General features: G+C 44.2%; 2 protein-coding genes and 1 long non-coding RNA gene across 3 annotated transcripts in view; 1 reads left to right on the forward strand and 2 right to left on the reverse strand.

The window, feature by feature from the left end:
- Window positions 1–1,708: 1,708 nt before the first annotated feature.
- arl8a (ADP-ribosylation factor-like 8A) lies at window positions 1,709–14,201 on the reverse strand. The gene is made up of 7 exons (XM_067415161.1): window positions 13,950–14,201; window positions 8,953–9,033; window positions 8,263–8,336; window positions 8,094–8,187; window positions 5,286–5,353; window positions 4,575–4,645; window positions 1,709–3,509 (listed from the first exon to the last, which is right to left on the reverse strand). The coding sequence occupies exons 1-7, from the start codon at window positions 14,127–14,129 to the stop codon at window positions 3,460–3,462; spliced, it is 618 nt and encodes a 205-aa protein (XP_067271262.1). The 5' UTR covers window positions 14,130–14,201; the 3' UTR covers window positions 1,709–3,459.
- A 637-nt stretch (window positions 14,202–14,838) lies between these two features.
- On the forward strand, window positions 14,839–23,125 carry c14h6orf89 (chromosome 14 C6orf89 homolog). The gene is made up of 8 exons (XM_067415160.1): window positions 14,839–15,037; window positions 15,136–15,501; window positions 16,852–17,002; window positions 17,088–17,236; window positions 17,956–18,041; window positions 20,259–20,388; window positions 21,755–21,878; window positions 22,043–23,125. The coding sequence occupies exons 2-8, from the start codon at window positions 15,313–15,315 to the stop codon at window positions 22,120–22,122; spliced, it is 909 nt and encodes a 302-aa protein (XP_067271261.1). The 5' UTR covers window positions 14,839–15,037; window positions 15,136–15,312; the 3' UTR covers window positions 22,123–23,125.
- Window positions 22,890–24,083, reverse strand: part of LOC137039873 (uncharacterized) — a 55,311-nt gene continuing 54,117 nt past the window's right edge. Inside the window, exon 6 of the long non-coding RNA XR_010897772.1 lies at window positions 22,890–23,018. This is a non-coding gene — a long non-coding RNA (uncharacterized lncRNA). The remainder of the gene's footprint in view (window positions 23,019–24,083) is intronic.

Raw genomic sequence — 24,083 nt, forward strand, 5'->3', positions numbered from 1 at the left:
GTACATATTGTGCCTTTAACTTATATTTTTATCATATATTCACGAGTCTTCAGAGAGAAAAAAAACTGCATAGAACATCTAATTTAATTAATAATTAAATATATAACTATTTGTATGTGTTGTCTGACCTCTGCTGGTGATGTTGAAGAATCGCATGCTGATGCCGTTTACTGCTTAAAAAAAGTAGGTTGAGCACAAGGCATTGTGGCATACAGTATAAAGTGTAGAGTAATGCAGATCATTTAGTAGCAGAAAAATAAAACACACTGCACAGTACACACTACATAAATAGAGTAGTTATATGCTTTTCTGAATGCTAAAATCAACTTGTTTTTACTTTCCTGATAAGATTCTGAAGTCTTAATACTGTCCTTTATTTTAAAATGAGTCTTGTGAAGTACATTTAGTATCCAGTGTGACTGAATTAGACCCAAATTAAAATAAAACCACACTTATCTTGACTGAAGGAGAGAAGAAACAGCGGTTCTGATAGGGAAATCATTTAATTTCATTTTAAATAATCTGTAAATAACAAGAACAACATGTACAGTTATCACCGCGAGTACGAGAGAATAGAAAGATCCCAAATGAACAACTCGACTGATGGAGTCGTGTACAGAAACACTTGTTATGTGACTGACGGCTGTAAAAAGTTACTGTCTGGTCCATATAAAGGGGGGGGGGGGGGGACATCAGCGCGTTCTGTCCAATCACAACTTGTTTATACAGTAACCATGGCAACTTGCTCCATCCCATAATGAGTCATGCAGCGGGGCATCAGTGTAAAGTCACGATTCCCCAGCAAACAAAAGAGCGACTCTGCTACAAACAATTAAAACAACGACATATCAAAACAAACATTATGGCCACATTTAATCAGACATAATAATAATTAACTCAACACACGTACAGAAGATCATGAGAGTCCAGATGAACTGATGACAGGGGTAAATATGAGCAGCAGAAAATCAAATGTCGAAACGTGCAACACGACAAACGCCCGATATAATCAACGATAATCATTAGTGACGTTTACGAAGTTGACAGTCATTTACGAACCCAAAAAAGTTGCGAAAGCACTGATAGATTACGAACATAACTTCATTAGCGCGACTTCGTAAATTGTCGTTATAATCAACAAGTGTAGTCATTACGAACTTTGTGTTGCATAATTCGTGTGCTTGCAAACCACTTCGCCTCTTGATTATAACGAACGTAAATTCAACTTCGCAAATGACTTCGTTATAATCAACAAAGTTGACTTACAAAAAATCCGTTATAAATAAAAAGGGAGTTCATAAAGGACTTCGTAAAGTCAACTTCGCTACCATTTCATTCGCAAGCGCACACTTTAAACCACTTCGCAATTTTATTATAATGTTTAGGAACGTAACTTTGTTAGTTCGACTTTGCAAATCATTATAATAAAGTTATAATAAGATTTTGTAAATTGTTATAAGCAACAAAGTTCGTATGTGTAGTCATTAAAAACTTTGTGTTGCGTAATTTACGTAGTCAACTTCGCTACCATTTCATTATAATAAATTTGTCGCAAGCGCACAACGTCATTTAAGTCATTTACAAACTTGTTGAGTAACTAAGTTGTGCTTGCAAACCACTTCGCCACTTTATTATAACGTTCATGAATGTAACTTTGTTAGGTCGACTTCGCAAATAGTTATAATAGTTGACTTTTAAAACAATTATAAACAAAGTGACTTCGTACAGTAAACATCATTACATTGCCTTCAATATAATAAAATTGTGTATGTTGCAAGTGCACAACTTTGTTAAATAATGAAAAAGCAAAAGAATCAACTTCGACAAAGTTATTACAAAATTTTTGCGTAGCTAAGCTGTGTGCTTGCAAACCATTTCGCCACTCGAGTAATACGAACTGAATTATGAACGTAACAATAATAACAAATTATAAAAAAAACATCGGTATATTCAAATGTGTTACATCGAGACAGAGAAAACGCACAACTTCGATAAATAACTGCAAGATGACTTTTAATACTGTTTGCGTCACTTTCCAATGATGCTAATACCAAGGTAGCAGTTGTAGTGTAAAAACTTTCATAACAGGTGAACTTTGCGACGTCAATGTCAACTTCGTAACCGGCGTGACCGCTGTGCTAGCAGTGTAGCTTTGTTGATTATCAGCGTTTTGTTGCATTGCTTTGCTCGCACTCGTGTAGGTTTAGACGCGCACCCTATGAAATCATAAATCAAAACATTAGCGGAGATGAATATAAAATGATTAGCAGTTGCGAAAAATCAACGGAATAAACTGGCGAGATTTATAAAGTAAGTATTCTAGTCTACATGACGACAATCGCTCACACATTCATTCACACACACAAACACAATCCGTTTGTTCAGACTGCTGTGAATATGAGTAGGGTCTTCTATAATTATTAATATTATTGATTATGATTATTATCTTAGGAAGCTAATCACAACAGCTCAAACACCGGGAGATCTCATTTGGTTTAAGTTGCTATTTACATAATCCAGTTGAAAAAAAAACATGAGTAAAAACATGCCAAAAACAATGAAAAAATATGTAAATTTACATATGTATAATCACGTTTATAAACCATTATGATTCAGGCCAAAATCGTCCACACATGCGACAAAAACGAAAGGAAATAAAGCAAGAAAAACCTCCGTCTCTCCCTGTTATGATCAGCGCTGGACGTCGGCAGGAGATTCGCATGATATTCGTCACATCTCCACCGCGCTATCGCGATGAAATAAGCCTCGAAAAACTGGCGTTGTTCTGCACGCGCTCGTGGACTGACGTTCCTAAAACTCGACGCAATGGGAACGCAGTTGCCATGACAACCCACCGATGTTTAAGATGCAACGCTGTCGTCACAGCGACTCGGCTTTCCGATAAAATGACAGACTTCGTAATGTTACACGATTAGCGCAAACCTAGATGATGTCACAGCTGTACCTATGATGTCACATTCGTAGGAACGACTTTCTCAAAGTCAACTTCGCAACAATAAAGTCACAAACGTTGCTGAACAACTAAACGTAGACTCCGTGAACGACTAGCCGTTTGCGCCGGTTCTTTCCGATGATTCGTCAGCACCGGGTCACGCTAACAGGCTAATGATGCTAAAAAAAGACATCAGCAGATTAAACAAGATGGCGGCGTGAACCGGACCCCCGTGTATCACGTGACCAGATGCTGTGGGCGTCGGTTAGGGTTCGATCAAAGTCTCCGAGCAAAAAACACGCAGAACGACGCGCGTCATGTGACACGTCCGGACTTCATGATGAGCACATTCAAGTAAAAATAAAAATAAACAATGTAAATGATGTGAATTAGTTTATAAGAACAGGAGGGGCGGATGCTTGCTTGTTTAGAAAGAAACCAAGAGCGCCTAAAATACAGTTGATCACATGATGCGGTTCCTCCAATCAGACGGCAGCTCCTCCTTCTCAGCTCCGCCGGGTCCGCGAATGCTGGATCAGCCACTGTAGTGTGATGTCTGGAATACACAACATGCTCATTAGCATATGCCCCGCCCACATTTATTCAGCACACTGCAAAAAATGCTCTTATTTAAGAAAAATAATCTTGTTTCTGTTATAAAATTTCAACCAGAAATTAGATTATTTTTCTCACCCCAATGGCAGATCATTTTGCCTGTTTTAAGCAAAAACTCTCTTCATTTAGATTTTATTTTCAACAAAACAAGAGAAAATATCGCATGTCATTTAACTGATCTAGTAAATGCATCTTGATTTAAGAATATTTAGATATTTGGACTGGAAACAAGACAAAATGACTGAGTAAGAAGGTGTTTTTCACAGTGCATTCAGCAACCGGACCCGCCCAGATGCACTATGAGCAGCCAATCACAGAGCTCTCTGATGTCTTAAAGGTACAGTAGCACACAAAAGGGATCTTACGGCTCAGTCTCTATAGCCCCTTTCACTCTGCGATTCCGGCAAACACACGGATAATGCGACCCGGCATTTGTTCCCGGCCGCTAGATTTGGTCCATTCACACTGCCAGCGAAATACCGTAATATGTGCGCTTTCACACACAACCCGTAACGGTCCCGGGTCGAGTCGACGCGTGACATCCGGATGTGACGTATAGCGGCGAGCGATCTCAGCTTCAGCGCGGATAGTAAGGAGCTCCGTGGTCTCGACTTGTGTCCAGTTTGCGCTCGTTTCTGCTTGTTTAATTTTAGTTTCTTTTGTAGACGAACACTCTCTGCGTTTAAAACACCGACGAGCTCTTCTGGCACTGCAGGGTTGTGTTATTGAAGAAACAAGCTCTAGGAGTCGCACGATAACTACACACACGCTGCGGCATTAGTTTCGGCTTTTGTTCACACAGCGCTCGTCCCGGATTGAACCCCGCAATGTTACTAGAGCCCCGACCCGGGTCGAATTCGGTAATCAATCCCGGGACGTGGTTGCTTTCACACAGAAGGCGACCCGGCAATGCTCCGGGAATATCGCGGCTCCGACGTGCAGTGTGAAAGGGGCTTTAGAGATGTTTAATATTATTTTAATAATAATTGTTTTTTGACCGTCTCACCGATGTTGTCCTTCTCCTTGCAGGAGATAGAGTAGCAGCAGATCTCTCGGTCCTGGATGGCCGACAGGTTCCTGAACATCAGATTATAATCACAACGCATCTAAAATTAACCCTGTTTATATTCATACAGGATATCTGAATGTGGCATTTAAGACAAAAGCCTCACAGGCGCTTTAAAACGTCACCCTTATATCTCACAGTTTTAAATTTTATTATTGAAAGACTACATTTCATATTATAAGTTGATTCTCTTGAAACTTGAAACTGCTGGTTAGCGTAACCTCTGATGTCATCTGTGAGTGTCGGATCTGATCACATGATGTTGTGTGTGTGTGTGTGTGCTTGTTTTTGTGACATATGAGGACACAAATGTGTATAATGCCATGGGTATGACACAGGTATTACAGGAGAGGGTGAAATATGAGGACATTACCCATGGCCCCACTTTACAAAAGGCTTATAAATCACACAGGATGAGAGGTAGGTTTAGGGGCTGTGTATGTGTGTGTGTGTGTGTGTGTGTGTGTGTGTGTGTGACAGGTAGGTTTAGGGGCAGTGTAGGTGGATAGAAAATACGGTTTGTACAGTATAAAAACCATTACGCCTATGGAATGTCCCATATGTCACAAAAACAAACGTGTGTTTGAGCATGTGTGACTGTGTGTGTGTGTGTGTGTGTGTGTGTGTGTGTGTCTGTATGTGTGGACTCACATTCTCTCGATCAGCTCCTTCTCGTCCAGCGCTCCGGGAAGATCCCGTTTGTTTCCCAACACCAGCACCTGCGGACACACACACTCATGAAACACTTCAGATCACATGACCTGAGCCTGTGTGAGTAAGTGTGTGTATGAGAGTGAGTGTGAGAGAGTGAGTGCGAGAGTGAGTGTGTGTGAGAGAGTGAGTGAGTGTGAAAGAGGGTGAGTGTGAGAGAGTGAGTGTGTGAGAGTGAGTGAGTGTGTGAGAGAGTGAGTGTGAAAGTGAGTGTGAGAGTGTGCGAGTGAGTGTGAGTGAGTGTGTGAGAGAGTGAGTGTGAGAGAGTGTGCGAGTGAGTGTGAGTGAGTGTGAGAGAGTGAGTGTGAAAGTGAGTGAGAGTAGGAGTGAGAGAGTGAGTGTGAGAGGCAGTGAGTGTGAGAGTGAGAGGTAGAGTGTGTGAGAGTGAGTGAAAGAGAGAGTGTGAGAATAAGTGTGCGTGAGTGAGTGTGAGAGTGAGTGTGAGAGAGTGAGTGTGAGAGTGACTGAGTGAGTGAGAATAAGTGAGAGTGAGTGTGAGAGTGTGTGTGTGAGTGTGTGTGTGAGTGTGTGTGAGAGTGAGTGTGAGTGAGAGAGAGTGGGAGTGAGAGAGAGTGGGAGTGAGTGAGAGAGTGTGTGAGAGTGAGTGTGAGAGTAAGTGTGAGAATAAGTGTGTGTGAGAATAAGTGTGTTTGAGTGTGTGTGAGAGAGTGAGTGAGAGAGTGAGTGAGAGAGTGAGTGTGAGAGAGAGTGCGAGATTGAGAGAGTGTGATAGGGAGTGTATGTGTGAGAGTGAGAGTTAGTTTGAGAGTGAGTGTGTGAGAGTGAGTGTATGAGTGAGATTGAGAGAGTGTGAGATTGAGAGTGAGTATGAGAGTGAGAGAGTGAATGAGTGTGTGTGTGTGTGTGTGTGTGTGTGTGTGTGTGTGTGTGTGTGTGTGTGTGTGTGTGAGTTAGAGTGAGTGAGTGAGTGAGTGAGTATGAGAGTGTTTGTGAGTGAGTGTGAGAGTGAGTGTGCGAGTGAGTGTGAGAGAGTGAGTGTGAAAGTGAGTGAGAGTAGGAGTGAGAGAGTGAGTGTGAGAATGAGTGAGAGAGAGTAAGTGTGAGAGTGAGTCTGAGAGAGTGAGTGAGTGAGTGAGTGAGTGAGTGAGTGAGTGAGTGAGAGTGTGAGTGTGAGAGAGTGTGTGAGAGGCAGTGAGTGTGAGAGTGAGTGGTAGAGTGTGTGAGAGTGTGTGAGAGTGACTGAGTGAGTGAGAATAAGTGAGAGTGAGTGTGAGAGTGTGTGTGTGAGTGAGTGTGTGTGAGAGTGAGTGTGAGTGAGAGAGAGTGGGAGTGAGTGAGAGAGTGTGTGAGAGTGAGTGTGAGAGTCAGTGTGAGAATAAGTGTGTGTGAGAATAAGTGTGTTTGAGTGTGTGTGAGAGAGTGAGTGAGAGAGTGAGTGAGAGAGTGAGTGTGAGAGAGAGTGCGAGATTGAGAGAGTGTGATAGGGAGTGTATGTGTGAGAGTGTGAGTGTGAGAGAGTGTGTGAGAGGCAGTGAGTGTGAGAGTGAGTGGTAGAGTGTGTGAGAGTGAGTGAAAGAGAGAGTGTGAGAATAAGTGTGCGTGAGTGAGTGTGAGAGTGAGTGTGAGAGAGTGAGTGTGAGAGTGACTGAGTGAGTGAGAATAAGTGAGAGTGAGTGTGAGAGTGTGTGTGTGAGTGTGTGTGAGAGTGAGTGTGAGTGAGAGAGAGTGGGAGTGAGTGAGAGAGTGTGTGAGAGTGAGTGTGAGAGTAAGTGTGAGAATAAGTGTGTGTGAGAATAAGTGTGTTTGAGTGTGTGTGAGAGAGTGAGTGAGAGAGTGAGTGTGAGAGAGAGTGCGAGATTGAGAGAGTGTGATAGGGAGTGTATGTGTGAGAGTGAGAGTTAGTTTGAGAGTGAGTGTGTGAGAGTGAGTGTATGAGTGAGATTGAGAGAGTGTGAGATTGAGAGTGAGTGTGAGAGTGAATGAGTGTGAGTGTGTGTGTGTGTGTGAGTGAGTGAGTGAGAGTGAGTGAGTGTGAGAGGGAGTGTGTGTGTGAGAGAGTGAGAGTTAGTTTGAGGGCGAGTGTGTGAGAGTGAGAGTTAGTTTGAGAGTGAGTGTGAGAGTGAATGAGTGTGAGTGTGTGTGTGTGTGAGTGAGTGAGTGAGAGTGAGTGAGTGTGAAAGTGTGAGAGTGTTTGTGAGTGAGTGTGAGAGGGAGTGTGTGTGTGAGAGAGTGAGAGTTAGTTTGAGGGCGAGTGTGTGAGAGTGAGTGAGTGTGAGAGAGTGAGTAAGAGAGAGTGGGAGTGAGTGTGTGTTTGAGAGTGAGTGTGTGAGTTTGTGAGAGTGAATGAGAGAGTGTGGGTGAGAGAGTTTGAGTAAGTGTGAGAGTGTGTGAGTATGTGAGAGCGAGTGTGAGAGTGAATGTGAGAATAAGTGTGTGTGAGAAAGTGAGTGAGAGAGTGTGAGTGAGTTTGAGAGTGACTGAGTGAGCATGAGAATAAGTGTGAGTGAGTGTGAGAGTGTTTGTGAGTGAGTGTGAGAGGGAGTGTGTGTGTGAGAGAGTGAGAGTTAGTTTGAGGGTGAGTGTGTGAGAGTGAGTGTGTTGGTGTGTGTGAGTGAGTTTGAGTGAGTGTGAGAGTTAGTTTGAGGGTGAGTGTGTGAGAGTGAGTGTGTTGGTGTGTGTGAGTGAGTTTGAGTGAGTGTGAGAGTTAGTTTGAGGGTGAGTGTGTGAGAGTGAGTTTGAGTGAGTGTGTGTGTGAGAGTAAGTGTGAGAGTGTGTGTGTGTACTCACGGGAATGCCCTGCAGCTGTGGTTTATCCAGCAGGTTGTGCAGCTCGTTCTTGGACGCCTCAATCTTCTCCGGGTCGGCCGCATCCACCATATACCTGCAGCGGCACAGGAGGTCAGTAACTACTCACACACACACTCTCATCATGAGGGCTCTGAAGGGTTATACTCACACTATAGCGCTGACGCCGCGGCAGTATCGCTCCCACATGCTCCTGAAGCGTGGCTGTCCCCCAATGTCCCACAGCTGAGCACAACACACACAATCAGTACACACACACACACACACAAACACAGCATCAGTATACACACACACACACACACACACACACACACACACAAAGCATCAGTACACACACACACACACACACACACAGCATCAGTACACACACAAACACACACAAACACACACACACACACAGCATCAGTACACACATACACACACACACACACACACACACACAGCATCAGTACACACACACACACACATCATCAGTGCACACACACACACTCACACACACACACACACAGCATCAGTACACACACACACAGCATCAGTACACACACACACACACACACACACACACACACACACACACAGCATCAGTACACACACACACACACAGCATCAGTGCGCACACACACAAACACAGCATCAGTACACACACACAGCATCAGTACACACACACACACACAGCATCAGTGCACACACACACACAGCATCAGTACACACACACACACACACACACACACACACAGCATCAGTACACACACACACACACACACACACACACACACAGCATCAGTACACACACACACAGAGCATCAGTACACACACACACACACACACACACACACATCACCTTGATGGTGACGTTGCCCTTGGTGATCTTGCGCATGTTGAAGCCGACCGTTGGGATCATGTCCTCGCTGAACTGACCCGACTGCAGGACAACACAGAATCACAAGATATGAAGTCACTGAAAAGCCTTCCTGAGTGTGTGTGTGTGTGTGTGTGTGTGTGTGTGTGTGTGTGTCGAACATGTGAAAACATCTCTGACAGAACTACAGACACTGATTGGTTGAGTCGGCTGATGTTTGATTGACAGCTGTCATGGACATGTGATCGCTGTAGATGATGATGATGCAGTGTGTCTGATGATGTCATTGTGTCTGATGATGTCATTGTGTCTGATTTCATAGCGTCTGATGTCATTGTGTCTGATGATGTCATTGTGTCTGATTTCATAGCGTCTGATGTTATTGTGTCTGATGATTTCATTGTGTCTGATGATGTCATTGTGTCTGATTTCATTGCGTCTGATGATGTCATTGTGTCTGATGATGTCATTGTGTCTGATTTCATTGCGTCTGATGATGTCATTGTGTCTGATTTCATTGCGTCTGATGATGTCATTCTGTCTGATTTCATTGCGTCTGATGATGTCATTGTGTCTGATTTCATAGCGTCTGATGTTATTGTGTCTGATGATGTCATTGTGTCTGATGATGTCATTGTGCCTGATTTCATTGCGTCTAATGATGTCATTGTGTCTGATGTCATTGTGTCTGATGATGTCATTGTGTCTGATTTCATTGCGTCTGATGATGTCATTGTGTCTGATGATGTCATTGTGTCTGATTTCATTGCGTCTGATGATGTCATTGTGTCTGATGTCATTGTGTCTGATGATGTCATTGTGTCTGATGATGTCATTGTGTCCGATTTCATTGCGTCTGATGATGTCATTGTGTCTGATGATGTCATTGTGTCTGATGATGTCATTGTGTCTGATGATGTCATTGTGTCTGAGATGATGTCATTGTGTCTGATTTCATTGTGTCTGATGATGTCATTGTGTCTGATGTCATTGCGTCTGATGTCATTGCGTCTGGTGTCATTGTGTCTGATGTCATTGCGTCTGATGATGTCATTGCGTCTGATGTCATTGTGTCTGATGATGTCATTGTGTCTGATGTCATTGTGTCTGATGATGTCATTGCGTCTGATGATGTTATTGCGTCTGATGATGTCATTGCGTCTGGTGTCATTGCGTCTGATGTCATTGCGTCTGATGATGTCAATGCGTATGATGTCATTGCGTCTGATATCATTGCGTCTGATGATGTCATTGCGCCTGATGTTATTGTGTCTGATGATGTCATTGTGTCTGATGATGTCATTGTGTCTGATGATGTCATTGTGTCTAATGATGTCATTGTGTCTAATGATGTCATTGTGTCTGATGATGTCATTGTGTCTGATGTCATTGCGTCTGATGATGTCATTGCGTCTGATGTTATTGTGTCTGATGATGTCATTGTGTCTGATGATGTCATTGTGTCTGATGATGTCATTGCGTCTGATGATGTCATTGCGTCTGATGATGTCATTGCGTCTGGTGTCGTTGCGTCTGATGTCGTTGTGTCTGATGTCGTTGTGTCTGATGTCTGATGTCATTGCGTCTGATGTCATTGTGTCTGATGTCATTGCGTCTGGTGTCGTTGTGTCTGATGTCATTGTGTCTGATGTCATTGCGTCTGATGTCATTGCGTCTGATGTCGTTGTGTCTGATGTCGTTGTGTCTGATGTCATTGCGTCTGGTGTCATTGCGTCTGATGTCGTTGTGTCTGATGTCATTGAGTCTGATGTCATTGTGTCTGATGTCATTGCGTCTGATGTCGTTGTGTCTGATGTCGTTGTGTCTGATGTCATTGTGTCTGATGTCATTGCGTCTGATGTCGTTGTGTCTGATGTTGTTGTGTCTGATGTCATTGTGTCTGATGTCATTGCGTCTGATGTCATTGCGTCTGATGTTGTTGTGTCTGATGTCGTTGCGTCTGATGTCTGATGTCATTGCGTCTGATTTCATTGCGTCTGATGTCTGGTGTCATTGCGTCTAATGTCATTGTGTCTGATGTCGTTGTGTCTGATGTCATTGAGTCTGATGTCATTGTGTCTGATGTCATTGCGTCTGATGTCGTTGTGTCTGATGTCGTTGTGTCTGATGTCGTTGCGTCTGATGTCGTTGCGTCTGATGTCGTTGCGTCTGATGTCGTTGTGTCTGATGTCGTTGTGTCTGATGTCGTTGTGTCTGATGTCGTTGCGTCTGATGTCTGATGTCATTGCGTCTGATGTCATTGCGTCTGGTGTCATTGCGTCTGGTGTCATTGCGTCTGATGTCATTGCGTCTGATGTCATTGCGTCTGATGTCATTGCGTCTGATGTCATTGTGTCTGATGTCATTGCGTCTGATGTCGTTGAGTCTGATGTCGTTGAGTCTGATGTCGTTGTGTCTGATGTCTGATGTCATTGTGTCTGATGTCATTGCGTCTGGTGTCATTGCGTCTGATGTCATTGTGTCTGATGTCATTGCGTCTGATGTCGTTGTGTCTGATGTCATTGTGTCTGATGTCGTTGTGTCTGATGTCGTTGTGTCTGATGTCGTTGCGTCTGATGTCTGATGTCATTGCGTCTGATGTCATTGTGTCTGATGTCATTGCGTCTGATGTCATTGCGTCTGGTGTCATTGCGTCTGATGTCATTGCGTCTGGTGTCATTGCGTCTGGTGTCGTTGCGTCTGATGTCGTTGTGTCTGATGTCATTCCGTCTGATGTCATTGCGTCTGATGTTGTTGCGTCTGATGTCATTGCGTCTGATGTCATTGCGTCTGATGTCATTGCGTCTGATGTCGTTGTGTCTGATGTCGTTGTGTCTGTTGTCGTTGTGTCTGATGTCTGATGTCATTGTGTCTGATGTCATTGCGTCTGGTGTCATTGCGTCTGGTGTCGTTGCGTCTGATGTCGTTGTGTCTGATGTTGTTGTGTCTGATGTCTGATGTCATTGTGTCTGATGTCATTGCGTCTGATGTCGTTGTGTCTGATGTCATTGCGTCTGATGTCGTTGTGTCTGATGTCGTTGCGTCTGATGTCGTTGCGTCTGATGTCGTTGTGTCTGATGTCGTTGTGTCTGATGTCTGATGTCATTGTGTCTGATGTCATTGCGTCTGATGTCGTTGTGTCTGATGTCATTGCGTCTGATGTCATTGCGTCTGATGTCATTGCGTCTGATGTCATTGCGTCTGATGTCGTTGTGTCTGATGTCGTTGTGTCTGTTGTCGTTGTGTCTGATGTCATTGTGTCTGATGTCATTGCGTCTGGTGTCATTGCGTCTGGTGTCGTTGCGTCTGATGTCGTTGTGTCTGATGTTGTTGTGTCTGTTGTCGTTGTGTCTGATGTCTGATGTCATTGTGTCTGATGTCATTGCGTCTGGTGTCATTGCGTCTGGTGTCGTTGCGTCTGATGTCGTTGTGTCTGATGTTGTTGTGTCTGATGTCTGATGTCATTGTGTCTGATGTCATTGCGTCTGATGTCGTTGTGTCTGATGTCATTGCGTCTGATGTCGTTGTGTCTGATGTCGTTGCGTCTGATGTCGTTGCGTCTGATGTCGTTGTGTCTGATGTCGTTGTGTCTGATGTCTGATGTCATTGTGTCTGATGTCATTGCGTCTGATGTCGTTGTGTCTGATGTCATTGCGTCTGATGTCATTGCGTCTGATGTCATTGCGTCTGATGTCATTGCGTCTGATGTCGTTGTGTCTGATGTCGTTGTGTCTGTTGTCGTTGTGTCTGATGTCTGATGTCATTGTGTCTGATGTCATTGCGTCTGGTGTCATTGCGTCTGGTGTCGTTGCGTCTGATGTCGTTGTGTCTGATGTTGTTGTGTCTGATGTCTGATGTCATTGTGTCTGATGTCATTGCGTCTGATGTCGTTGTGTCTGATGTCATTGCGTCTGATGTCGTTGTGTCTGATGTCGTTGCGTCTGATGTCGTTGCGTCTGATGTCGTTGTGTCTGATGTCGTTGTGTCTGATGTCTGATGTCATTGTGTCTGATGTCATTGCGTCTGATGTCGTTGTGTCTGATGTCATTGCGTCTGATGTCATTGCGTCTGATGTCGTTGCGTCTGATGTCGTTGTGTCTGATGTCGTTGTGTCTGATGTCGTTGTGTCTGATGTCTGATGTCATTGTGTCTGATGTCATTGCGTCTGATGTCGTTGTGTCTGATGTCGTTGTGTCTGATGTCGTTGTGTATGATGTCGTTGCGTCTGATGTCGTTGTGTCTGATGTCGTTGCGTCTGATGTCGTTGCGTCTGGTGTCATTGCGTCTGGTGTCATTGCGTCTGGTGTCATTGCGTCTGATGTCGTTGTGTCTGATGTCATTGCGTCTGGTGTCATTGCGTCTGATGTCGTTGTGTCTGATGTTGTTGTGTCTGATGTCATTGCGTCTGGTGTCATTGCGTCTGGTGTCATTGCGTCTGGTGTCGTTGTGTCTGATGTCATATGACATAACAGCGTATCATCAGATCTAATAATGATGTAATGATGCGGAATCGGACACTATGCGCCTGATCTGATGATGCTGAATTTTACATATCTGATGTAATGCCGCTGAATCAGACACATTGTGAAAAATCTAGCAGGATGAATATGATACACTGTGTCTGACCTGATGATGCTGTATATCTAATAATGTGTCTGATCTGACGATGCACAGTCACACACAGCATCTAGTGATGTTGTGTCTGCTCTGATGATGCTGTGTGTGATGGTGATGGTGTGTGTGCCACAGTGTGTTGATTATACAGATTCTGACACGCTATATCCAGTGATTTCGCGTTACCCGACACATGACGTCTGATCTGGGTCAGTGTATCTATCGTAAAGCTGTGTGTGATGTGATGTGTGTGTGTGTGTGTGTGTGTGTGTGTATGTATAATCCGGAGCGAGGCGTCAGTCACGCGACCCGTTACTCCTGCGCGCGGCCTGTGATAAAGCGAGAGGCAGAAAAGGCTCCATTACCGCGATCACGTTGACGAAGGTTGTTTTCCCGGAGTACTGCAGGCCGACCAGCGTGAGCTCCATCTCCTCCTTCCAGAAGAGGGCCTTAAACCAGTCCAGCAGCTTGTTGAAGAGCGCGATCATGGTGCGGGTTCGGCTGGCGCGGCGCGGGTCTGAGGCTCGCGGATCGTCCTTCCTCATTGGGTGGGGTTTCACATCCACCACGCACAGCTGATCCAAACAATGCGGGACACGGGCATGCGCGCTGCCGCTCCCCGCTCGCACGCGCCCCCTGCTGGAGACACGCCGCTGACGTCAACACTCGCTCTTTTTACCTCAGAATTGTCGGTTAAAATAAAACAATTCGAATATATTTATTAATAACTTAAATATCGAATGCCGTTCAGTAACTAAATGTAAAAAACTATCTTATTTTTTTAGATAAATATAAAACACTTAAATTAAAGAAAATCAGCTGTTTCATAAAATAATAATAGTACATTATAAATCCTCACAACACATATGGAAATACAGTACAGGATGGAAATTTCTCTTCACCCTATAAATCTGTTTCATAAAATAGTGTTGGTGTTAAAAATAGATGTAATGTAATAATTGTTTCTACATAATAAATAATCTCAGGCTACTTGATTCATTTGAGGCAAAATATGGCCTTTGTCTAATAGGTCCTGCCGTACTGTAAGTGCTTTTTACAGTTATGAGTTAATATCATAGACTGTAAAGGTTAAGCTATGAATCCTCTGTTTGTTCATTTACAGCGGCACGTTCGCTTCTTTTTATCCGCGAAAAAGCACAAGAAAATATATCTGGGTGAATAAACGATGAGATATTGTGTCGTTTATTTTATCGAGTATGTGAGGGGAAAAGTCGGAATAAACGCGTTGTCGTCGCGATGAGCGTGGCGAATCTGCTGCCGTGAACGCACAGGCGAGTGACGCTCGCGGCACAGGCAGTGCAAACAGTGTTAGCGTGAACGTGCGAGTGAAATAACTCTCGAAGCTGAGGGAAATCTTCCTCAAATCAGCCATAAACACACAGTAAGACGATCACTTGTGTGTGTGGAGGAGTGTGTGCGCGGGTAGCGGGAGGTAAGGACTGTGTGTGAGGGAAAGTGTGTGCGCTCGCGGCTAGTAAACATGAGGAAGACTGTCATATCTCGATGTGTTTATAATCTTGTGTGTTACAGGGGTTGACAATCATGAAGGGAAACGCGTTCTCACGTGATTTAGGCTAGAGAGACGAGACCTGTCACACACACACACACACACACCACCTGTCAATCAAACAGCTCTTCACCTGATTGTGCCGCTGAAGCTGATGAAGATGGTGCTCTGACACACACACACACACACACACACACACCATGGGCTCGTCTCTCAGCGAGCCCTGCATCTATGATAAGCTTTCGGAGAGCATTGAGATCCTCCGGCAGTCTGGCTATCGTTATGGGATGTCGGAGCGAGAGATCGAGAAGTTCATCAAGCAGGTCCTGGAGACCAACGAGCCCCGCCGGGAGCCGCCTCAGTTCCCCATCCTGAGGGCCGTCGCCAAGGTGCTCACACACACTGCCCCAAAACCTACCCATCACACAAACACACTGCCCCTAAACCTACCCATCACACACACACACACACACTGCCCCTAAACCTACCCATCACACAAACACACTGCCCCTAAACCTACCCATCACACACACACACACACACTGCCCCTAAACCTACCCATCACACACACACACACACACTGCCCCTAAACCTACCCATCACACACACACACACACACTGCCCCTAAACCTACCCATCACACACACACACACACACTGCCCCTAAACCTACCCATCACACACACACACACACACTGCCCCTAAACCTACCCATCACACACACCCACACTGCCCCTAAACCTACCCATCACACACACACACACACACTGCCCTTAAACCTACCCATCACACACACACACACACTGCCCCTAAACCTACCCATCACACACACACACTGCCCCTAAACCTACCCATCACACACACTGCCCCGGCCCCTAAACCTACCCATCATACACACACTGCCCCTACCCATCATACACACACTGCCCCTACCCATCACACACACACTGCTCCTAAACCTACCCATCACAAACACACACTGCCCCTACCCATCAAACACACACTGCCCCTACCCATCACACACACACTGCCCCTAAACCTACCCATCACACACACACACAGCCCCTAAACCTACCCATCACACACACACACTGCCCCTAAACCTACCCATCACACACACACACTGCCCCTAAACCTACCCATCACACACACACACACACACACACACTGCCCCTAAACCTACCCATCACACACACACACTGCCCCTAAACCTACCCATCACACACACACACACACACTGCCCCTAAACCTACCCATCACACACACACACACACACTGCCCCTAAACCTACCCATCACACACACACACACACACACTGCCCCTAAACCTACCCATCACACACTGCCCCTAAACCTCCCTTTCACACACACACAGCCCCTAAACCTACCATCACACACACACAGCCCCTAAACCTACCCATCACACACACACACACACTGCCCCTAAACCTACCCATCACACACTGCCCCTAAACCTCCCTTTCACACACACACACTGCCCCTAAACCTACCCATCACACACACACTGCCCCTAAACCTACCCATCACACACACACACACACACTGCCCCTAAACCTACCCATCACACACACACACACACACACACACACACACACACACACACACTGCCCCTAAACCTACCCATCACACACACACGCATACTGACACTCACACCAGTCCAGATGATGCAGAGGGTGCTCAGAGATCAGTGATGTGACCCTGTGTGTGTGTGTATGTGTAGTTTGTGCTGGCGGTGTGTGTGCTGCTGCTGGCGGTGCTGGTGTTTTCGTCTCCTTTGGGCTCTAGAAGCTCCGCCGGACTCAACAGCTCGTCTCCTCTCGCTCACACACGGCTGCTGGCGCTGCCCATCGCACACAAATACAACCTGCAGGGTGAGACACACACACACACACACACACACACACACACACCCGATCCACATTGTGCATCTTAACACCTGTGTGTGTGTTTGTGTAGGTTTCCATCAGCGCTGGGCGTCCGACGCTCCACACACGGCTCCGGTGAACTGCTCCGCCTGCGCCGACGAGACGGAGGTGATGGAGCTCACACACACACTGAGAGTGTCAGCGGGGAAACACAGACACACACAGCCACTGCTGCTCAAGGTACACACACACTCTAAGCATTTATACACACTAAACATGCACACTCTCTCTCTCTCATACACTCATACAGCTGCTGGTCATATAATTAGATTATCATCAAAAAGTGAAACTTGTATATTCCTTCATTACACACAGACTGATATATATCAAATGTTTATTTCTTTTAGCTTTGATGATTATAATCCCAAATTCAGTATCTCAGAAAATGAGAATATTGTGAAAAGGTTGAATATTGAAGACACCTGGTGCCACTCTGATCAGCTAATGAACTCAAAACACCTGAAAGGCCTTTATTTATTTATTTGAATAGGGACAGATACAAAACCGACATAGATTATTACATAAAGAACAATCCGATGCATGTAACACAGTGTTTTTAGCCAGGGCTAATTCGCAACACCTGTCACCTAGTAAGGCTTTTAACAGACCTTTAAATGGTCTCTCAGTCTAGTTCAGTAGGCTACACTATCATGGGGAAGACATTGACACCTTGCACACGGAGGGCAAGACACAAAAGAGTCCAAGCACATTAATAGAGAGGCGAAGGGAAGGAAAAGATGTGCTAGAACAAAGTGCACAAGCAATAGGGATAACCGCACCCTGGAGAGGATTGTGAAACAAAACCCATTCAAAAATGTGGACCACTTACTAAACATGCATACACACACTCTCTCTCTTGCTCATGTCTGTTATCGTGTGTGTGTGTGTGTGTGTTTCAGGGTGGAGCGTCTCTGTCTCGCCGTGTGTCTCAGCTGGATCAGTTCTCTTCGCTCTCTCCGACTCCTGCCAACTTCACGCTGCTCTGGTAATGACACAGCTCAGTCTGACATCATCACAACACAAGCTCCTGCTCACCCTGTGTGTGTGTGTGTGTATACTGACTAGGGGTTGCACCGACTAGTCGGCCTTAATGCTCTGCCACGACGCTTTAAGCTTGACGTCGACTAGTCGCTGGCCTATAGAGGGCGCTACAGGATAAGCAATTTCCTGACACTCAAGCTCTGTTTTTAACAGTTAAAAATGACAAATAAATGCATAATCCGAGAGCTCTCCACAAGACATGTTTGATTACCATCTGGATGCTCAAAATTGATCGGGAGAATGCAGGCTTATTGTACACTTAAGTTAATCATCGTGCTACACTAATGCGTGCTGCATTACAACACCCACACACACACATAGCCGATCGCACTTCAGGCGGAGATCACACACGCCTCACACAAAACCATGCAGTAGCGCAGAAATGTATGATCAACACTGTTCTGTGATTTATCAATAAAATAGCTTAGAAACTGAAACGTTCTAGCATATGTTTCTTGATAACTAAAACTCAAAGCTATTAGTAGAGACGCTGGCAGGTCACACTAACTCACTTATGCATTCATATACATATAATCTTTATTGTGCGACTTTATCTGTATCCTATTCAGCTGATACAGAAGCTGTCATGTAGGATTAATAACCTTATGGGCAGTGCTGTGTCATGTGCCATAACTGTCCTGTGCACAAGAAGACCCGAGTTCGCATCTCAGCTCGAGGCTCAGGTTTATTTGTTTATTAAAGGGGCGGTGAAACACTCAGTTTCAGTCAATCTTGAGCACCTATAGAGTAGTATTGCATCCTTCATATCTCCGAAAAGTCTTTAGTTTTACTATATTTATAAAAGAAATATGGGCTGTACAGAGTCTTTCCGGAAAAAACCGAGCACCTGGAGGCGTATCGAGTGGGCGGAGCTAAAGAATGACGAGCGCACACAAAGCGGTGACGTCCTCAAGCGTGGAGAAACCCATCGCTATCTCAGCTAATACAGATAATGATCCAGAATCAGATCCGGAGGCTGAAATAAACTGAACAGGAGAAACAGCAGCAGCAGGACGTCCGTCTCTGTGGTATGGACTGTATTTAGTGGCCTGTTAACATTTGTGTGTGTTTACTCGCAGTTTATGAGGACATGATTCGGTTTATGGACTATTGTATGCGACTAAACCTTAGCAGAAGCAAGCAGAACGGTTTAGCACGTCAGACTAGTGTAACGTTATACAGAGAACAGCAATGGAGTCCGTTAGCGCATTTGAATGACGAAGCACGCTTTGTGAGAACGCTAGGTTTATGTTTGGGTGGTTTTACAATAAACAAACTGACACCTATAGTGGTCAGCTAAACAAATGTATTTAAACACACACCATAGATCGCATGCTCCATTGATAAATTAACTAACGTTATACACGATCGTGTCGTTTACTGATGTTTACTCACGCGACGATAGCCGACAGCACAGACATCTGAAGCAGTTTAACTCACCGGCTGCTTCCAAAGCACGACCGAACCTTTATCGCTGGGACCGCTCCGTCAGAAACACACTTCTTTGGTATGATTTGGTGAAGTCCTGACAGCAGTGACCGTGGAGATCCACTTTGAGACACGACTGAAGCGATGTTGTGAAGCTTCCCGTCATTTCTGCGTTCAAATCGGTTCAAATGCAGCGCTGCCTTCCCAGAATGCTGTGCTGAAGCGCTGAAGTTGCTCGACGTCACCGATAGGAATAAAGTGGAGCGAGACGCAACAGACGTGTTGCACGGACCTGCAGCTGAGAGCAGTGTTTATGGGCGGCGTGCATCTAATCACGCGCACCCTACCGGGAGAAGAGCCCGTACGGCCCATACAAGGACCTTCCGCTCTATCGACGTCAAGCCGACCCATACTCAAAAAAAACTCTCCGAAACTTGTGAGAAACCGGAAGGAGTATTTTTGACACAGAAACGTCCACCATTAGTGTTTGAAACTTTGTCTATGTTTAGGATGGGAATCCAAGTCTTTAACAGTGTAAAGCTCAGTATGCAGGAAACAGCATTTCACCGCCCCTTTAATGACGTCATCAGCGACTAGTCGACGTCGACTTTCATCATATAAATATCGACTTTCAAAAATCGGAAGTCGTTCAACCCCTAATACTGACGTCACGTGTGTGTGTGTATACTGACGTGTGTGTGTATACTGATGTGTGTGCGTGTGTGTGTGTCAGGAGTTTCTCCTCCAGCCCCAGAGAGGCGGTCCTGCACTGGCTGTTCCCTGAGGCGGAGCTCTGCCCCCTGCTGGAGAACACCGGCACCACCCTGCAGCGCTGCCAGCTGAGCACCAGCCCTCGGCACACGGTGTGTGTGTGTGCATGTGTTAAACTGGACATACACTCACCGAAAGGATTATTAGGAACAAACACTAATACTGTGTTTGACCCCTTTCGCCTTCAGAAATGCCTAACTTCTACGTGGCATTGACTCTACAAGCTGCTGAAAGCATTCTTTAGAAATGTCGGCCCATATTGATAGGAGAGCATCTTGCAGTTGATGGAGATTTGTGGGATGCACATCCAGGGCACGAAGCTCCCGTTCCACCACATCCCAAAGATGCTCTATTGGGTTGAGATCTGGGGACTGTGGCGGCCATTTTAGTTCAGTCAACTCATTGGCATGTTCAAGAAACCAATCTGAAATGATTGGAGCTTTGTGACATGGTGCATTATCCTGCTGGAAGTAGCCATCAGAGGATGGGGACATGGTGGTCATAAAGGGATGGACATGGTCAGAAACAATGCTCAGGTAGGCCGTGGCATTTAAACGATGCCCGATTGGCACTAAGGGGCCTAAAGTGTGCCAAGAAAACATCCCCCACACCATTACACCACCACCACCACCAGCCTGCACAGTGGTAACAAGGCATGATGGATCCATGTTCTCATTCCTTTTACGCCAAATTCTGACTCTACCATCTGAATGCCTCAACAGAAATCGAGACTCATCAGACCAGGCAACATTTCTCCAGAATTTTGGTGAGCTCGTGCAAATTGTCGCCTCTTTTTCCTATTTGTAGTGGGGATGAGTGGTCCCCGGTGGGGTCTTCTGCTGTTGTAGCCCATCCGCCTCAAGGTTGTGTGTGTTGTGGCTTCACAAATGCTTTGCTGCATACCTCGGTTGTAACGAGTGGTTATTTCAGTCAAAGTTGCTCTTCTATCAGCTTGAATCAGTCGGCCCATTCTCCTCTGACCTCGAGCATCAACAAGGCATTTTCTCCCACAGGACTGCTGCACACTGGATGCTCTTCCCTTTTCACACCATTCTTTGTAAACCCTAGAAATGGTTGTGTGTGTAAATCCCAGTAACTGAGCAGATTGTGAAATACTCAGACCGGCCCGTCTGGCACCAACAACCATCACCTTAAATCACCTTTCTTTCCCATTCTGACATTCAGTTTGGAGTTCAGGAGATTGTCTTGACCAGGACCACACCCCTAAATGCACTGAAGAACTGCCATGTGATTGGCTGATTAGATAATCGCATTAATGAGAAATTGAACAGGTGTTCCTAATAATCTTTTAGGTGAGTGTAAGTGTGTGTGTGTTACACGCTCTATAAGTGTTTGTGTAACACTGTCTATAAATATGTGTGTGTGTGTTTACAGCATCTATAAGTGTGTGTGTGTGTGTGTGTTTACAGCATATATAAGTGTGTGTGTGTGTTGCAGAGAGTGCAGGTGCTGGGGTGGCTGGTGGTCGCTGACGGATCTCCAGATGTTCGTGTTGTTCCCGTCCAGAGATGCCAAAACCACTGCGGCTCCTTCAGCCTGTGGCTGGAGCCGGGAGACATGGGTAAGGTGATCTCACACACACACACACACACACTTATAGACGGTGTAACACACACACATGCTTATAGATGCTGTAACATACACACACACAAGGGTAAGGTGATCACATGACCCGACCTGCTGCAGACGGGGAGCAGCGTCTCTGACGTGTGTGTGTGTGCGCAGTGTTCGCCGACCCGCGCTATTGGCTGATGGAGCTGGCAGTCGGAGCGCAGGACGTGCGGTGTGACGGGCCGGTGCTCTGAGGCCGAGAGACGACCCCTGAGCTCCAGAGTGTGTTCAGGAAATGACATCAGCGCTGCTTCCTTCTGTTCCAGTGACCGCCGCCCGTCTCGCTCAGGAACGTCGGCCATATTTCATCCCGGAGCCTAGTTTTGATTTTGACATTATTTTCATGACGATTAACCTCAAATTACTGAGATGCAAAAAAACTCAATCCTGTTACAGTATAAAAATCATTCTCATTACCGTAATGCAAAAATAATAATAAAGTATTTTTACACCATTGTAATATTTAACCGATTTTGATAAATGAGAATATTATTTTTATATTGGGGTAATGAGAATAATATTTTTCTGTAATATAGTAAAAGGGTGAGAATGTTTTTCCATATTATAGTATATATATATTTTTATGATGGTAATGAGGGTGAGCTTTTTTGTGGGTATATTATGGTAATGAGTATTTTTTCAATATAAATACTGGGTTTTTGTGAATTGCGGTAATGAGCGATAATATTTTTCACATTATGATGATGCGAACTATCTTTTTTGTGAATTACAGTAATGAGCGATATTTTTCACATCATGATAATGCAAATTATCTTTTGTGAATTACGGTAATAAGAACGATAATATCTGTGTATTATGGTAATAAAAATTAGCATATTGTCCAGTATTGTAACGTGATGAGGGGCATATATTTGATTGCTACGGTAATGAAAGCAAGTATCTTTGCATTACAGTAATGTGTGTTATTGTCATGAATATAACGTCACAGTGATCCGCAGATCGGCCAATCAAAGCACTTTAAATGTTCGTCGTCAGCTGATGATGCCATTGGGTGGAGTCACGCCGCTCCTCTCCACCTATCAGAGACTGCTGAATGTGATGACGTCATCGATCGCAGCTGATTTAATCACTGTAAATAATGAGAATAAGATGAAGAGTATGTGATTTTACTAATATGATTCAGAGATTTATGTTGATTGTGATTTTACACAGTAAACAAAAGCTGCTGTTCGTAAACTGCTGTGTGTGCTCTCAGTGTGTGTGTGTGTGAGAGAGACCATTGAATTATGGGATGGTTCAGTAATTAAACATTTTCATTTTATAATGTCTAAAGCAAGAGTGGAATATGAAGAGTGTTTAAATATTACAAAACAGCTCAACATTACAATCAATATTAATCTAACTATTAACTATATAGTTCATTATAATTTAAGAGATGTTTTAAAAATATATATATACAAAACATGTATTTCTTATGTGCATAATATATAAAGCAATAATTTAAACTGTATATATATATATATATATATATATATATATATATATAGTTTGTTATTCATTTTTAACCAATATTTTAACAAAATCATTAATCTCATTAACTATAATTTTATATACATTAAAACTTATTTTAATGTGCATATATATATTATAAACATATTGTTTTTTATTATTTATATATATATATATATGTATATGAATACTTTCTGTACCCACTGTGTGTATATATATATATATATGCACATACAAATATTATCATTTAAATATTATTAAAATATATATGTAGTTTATATATTTTATTTAATTTCCATATTTAATATATAAAACAGTATAATGAAAAATACATGAGTAGTTGATTTTTTTATTTTATATTATTTTTTTATTTTTTTGGAGATACTTTTAGATTTTATCGTCCATTCCCAATAAGTGCAATTTTTGTTTTACAGTCTGTGGATATTACCCATAGATATATATAATAAAGGTTTATTATGTATATCTATGATATTTTCTATTGCACATTTTTCCGGTTCCGGGGTATTTACAGCAGAGACGCTCAGCTCAGAAGCCGGAAGAGGATGTGACGTGATTCCGTTAGAGAGCAGCAGGGGGCGCGCTGTGGCTCAAACCATAGGCTCAAACGCTCAAACATTGTACAGATTCACAAGACTAATGCGCTAAGTACTCAGTACTGGACAGT

Source organism: Pseudorasbora parva, chromosome 14 (assembly GCF_024679245.1).
Source record: "Pseudorasbora parva isolate DD20220531a chromosome 14, ASM2467924v1, whole genome shotgun sequence".
Classification (NCBI taxonomy): domain Eukaryota; kingdom Metazoa; phylum Chordata; class Actinopteri; order Cypriniformes; family Gobionidae; genus Pseudorasbora; species Pseudorasbora parva.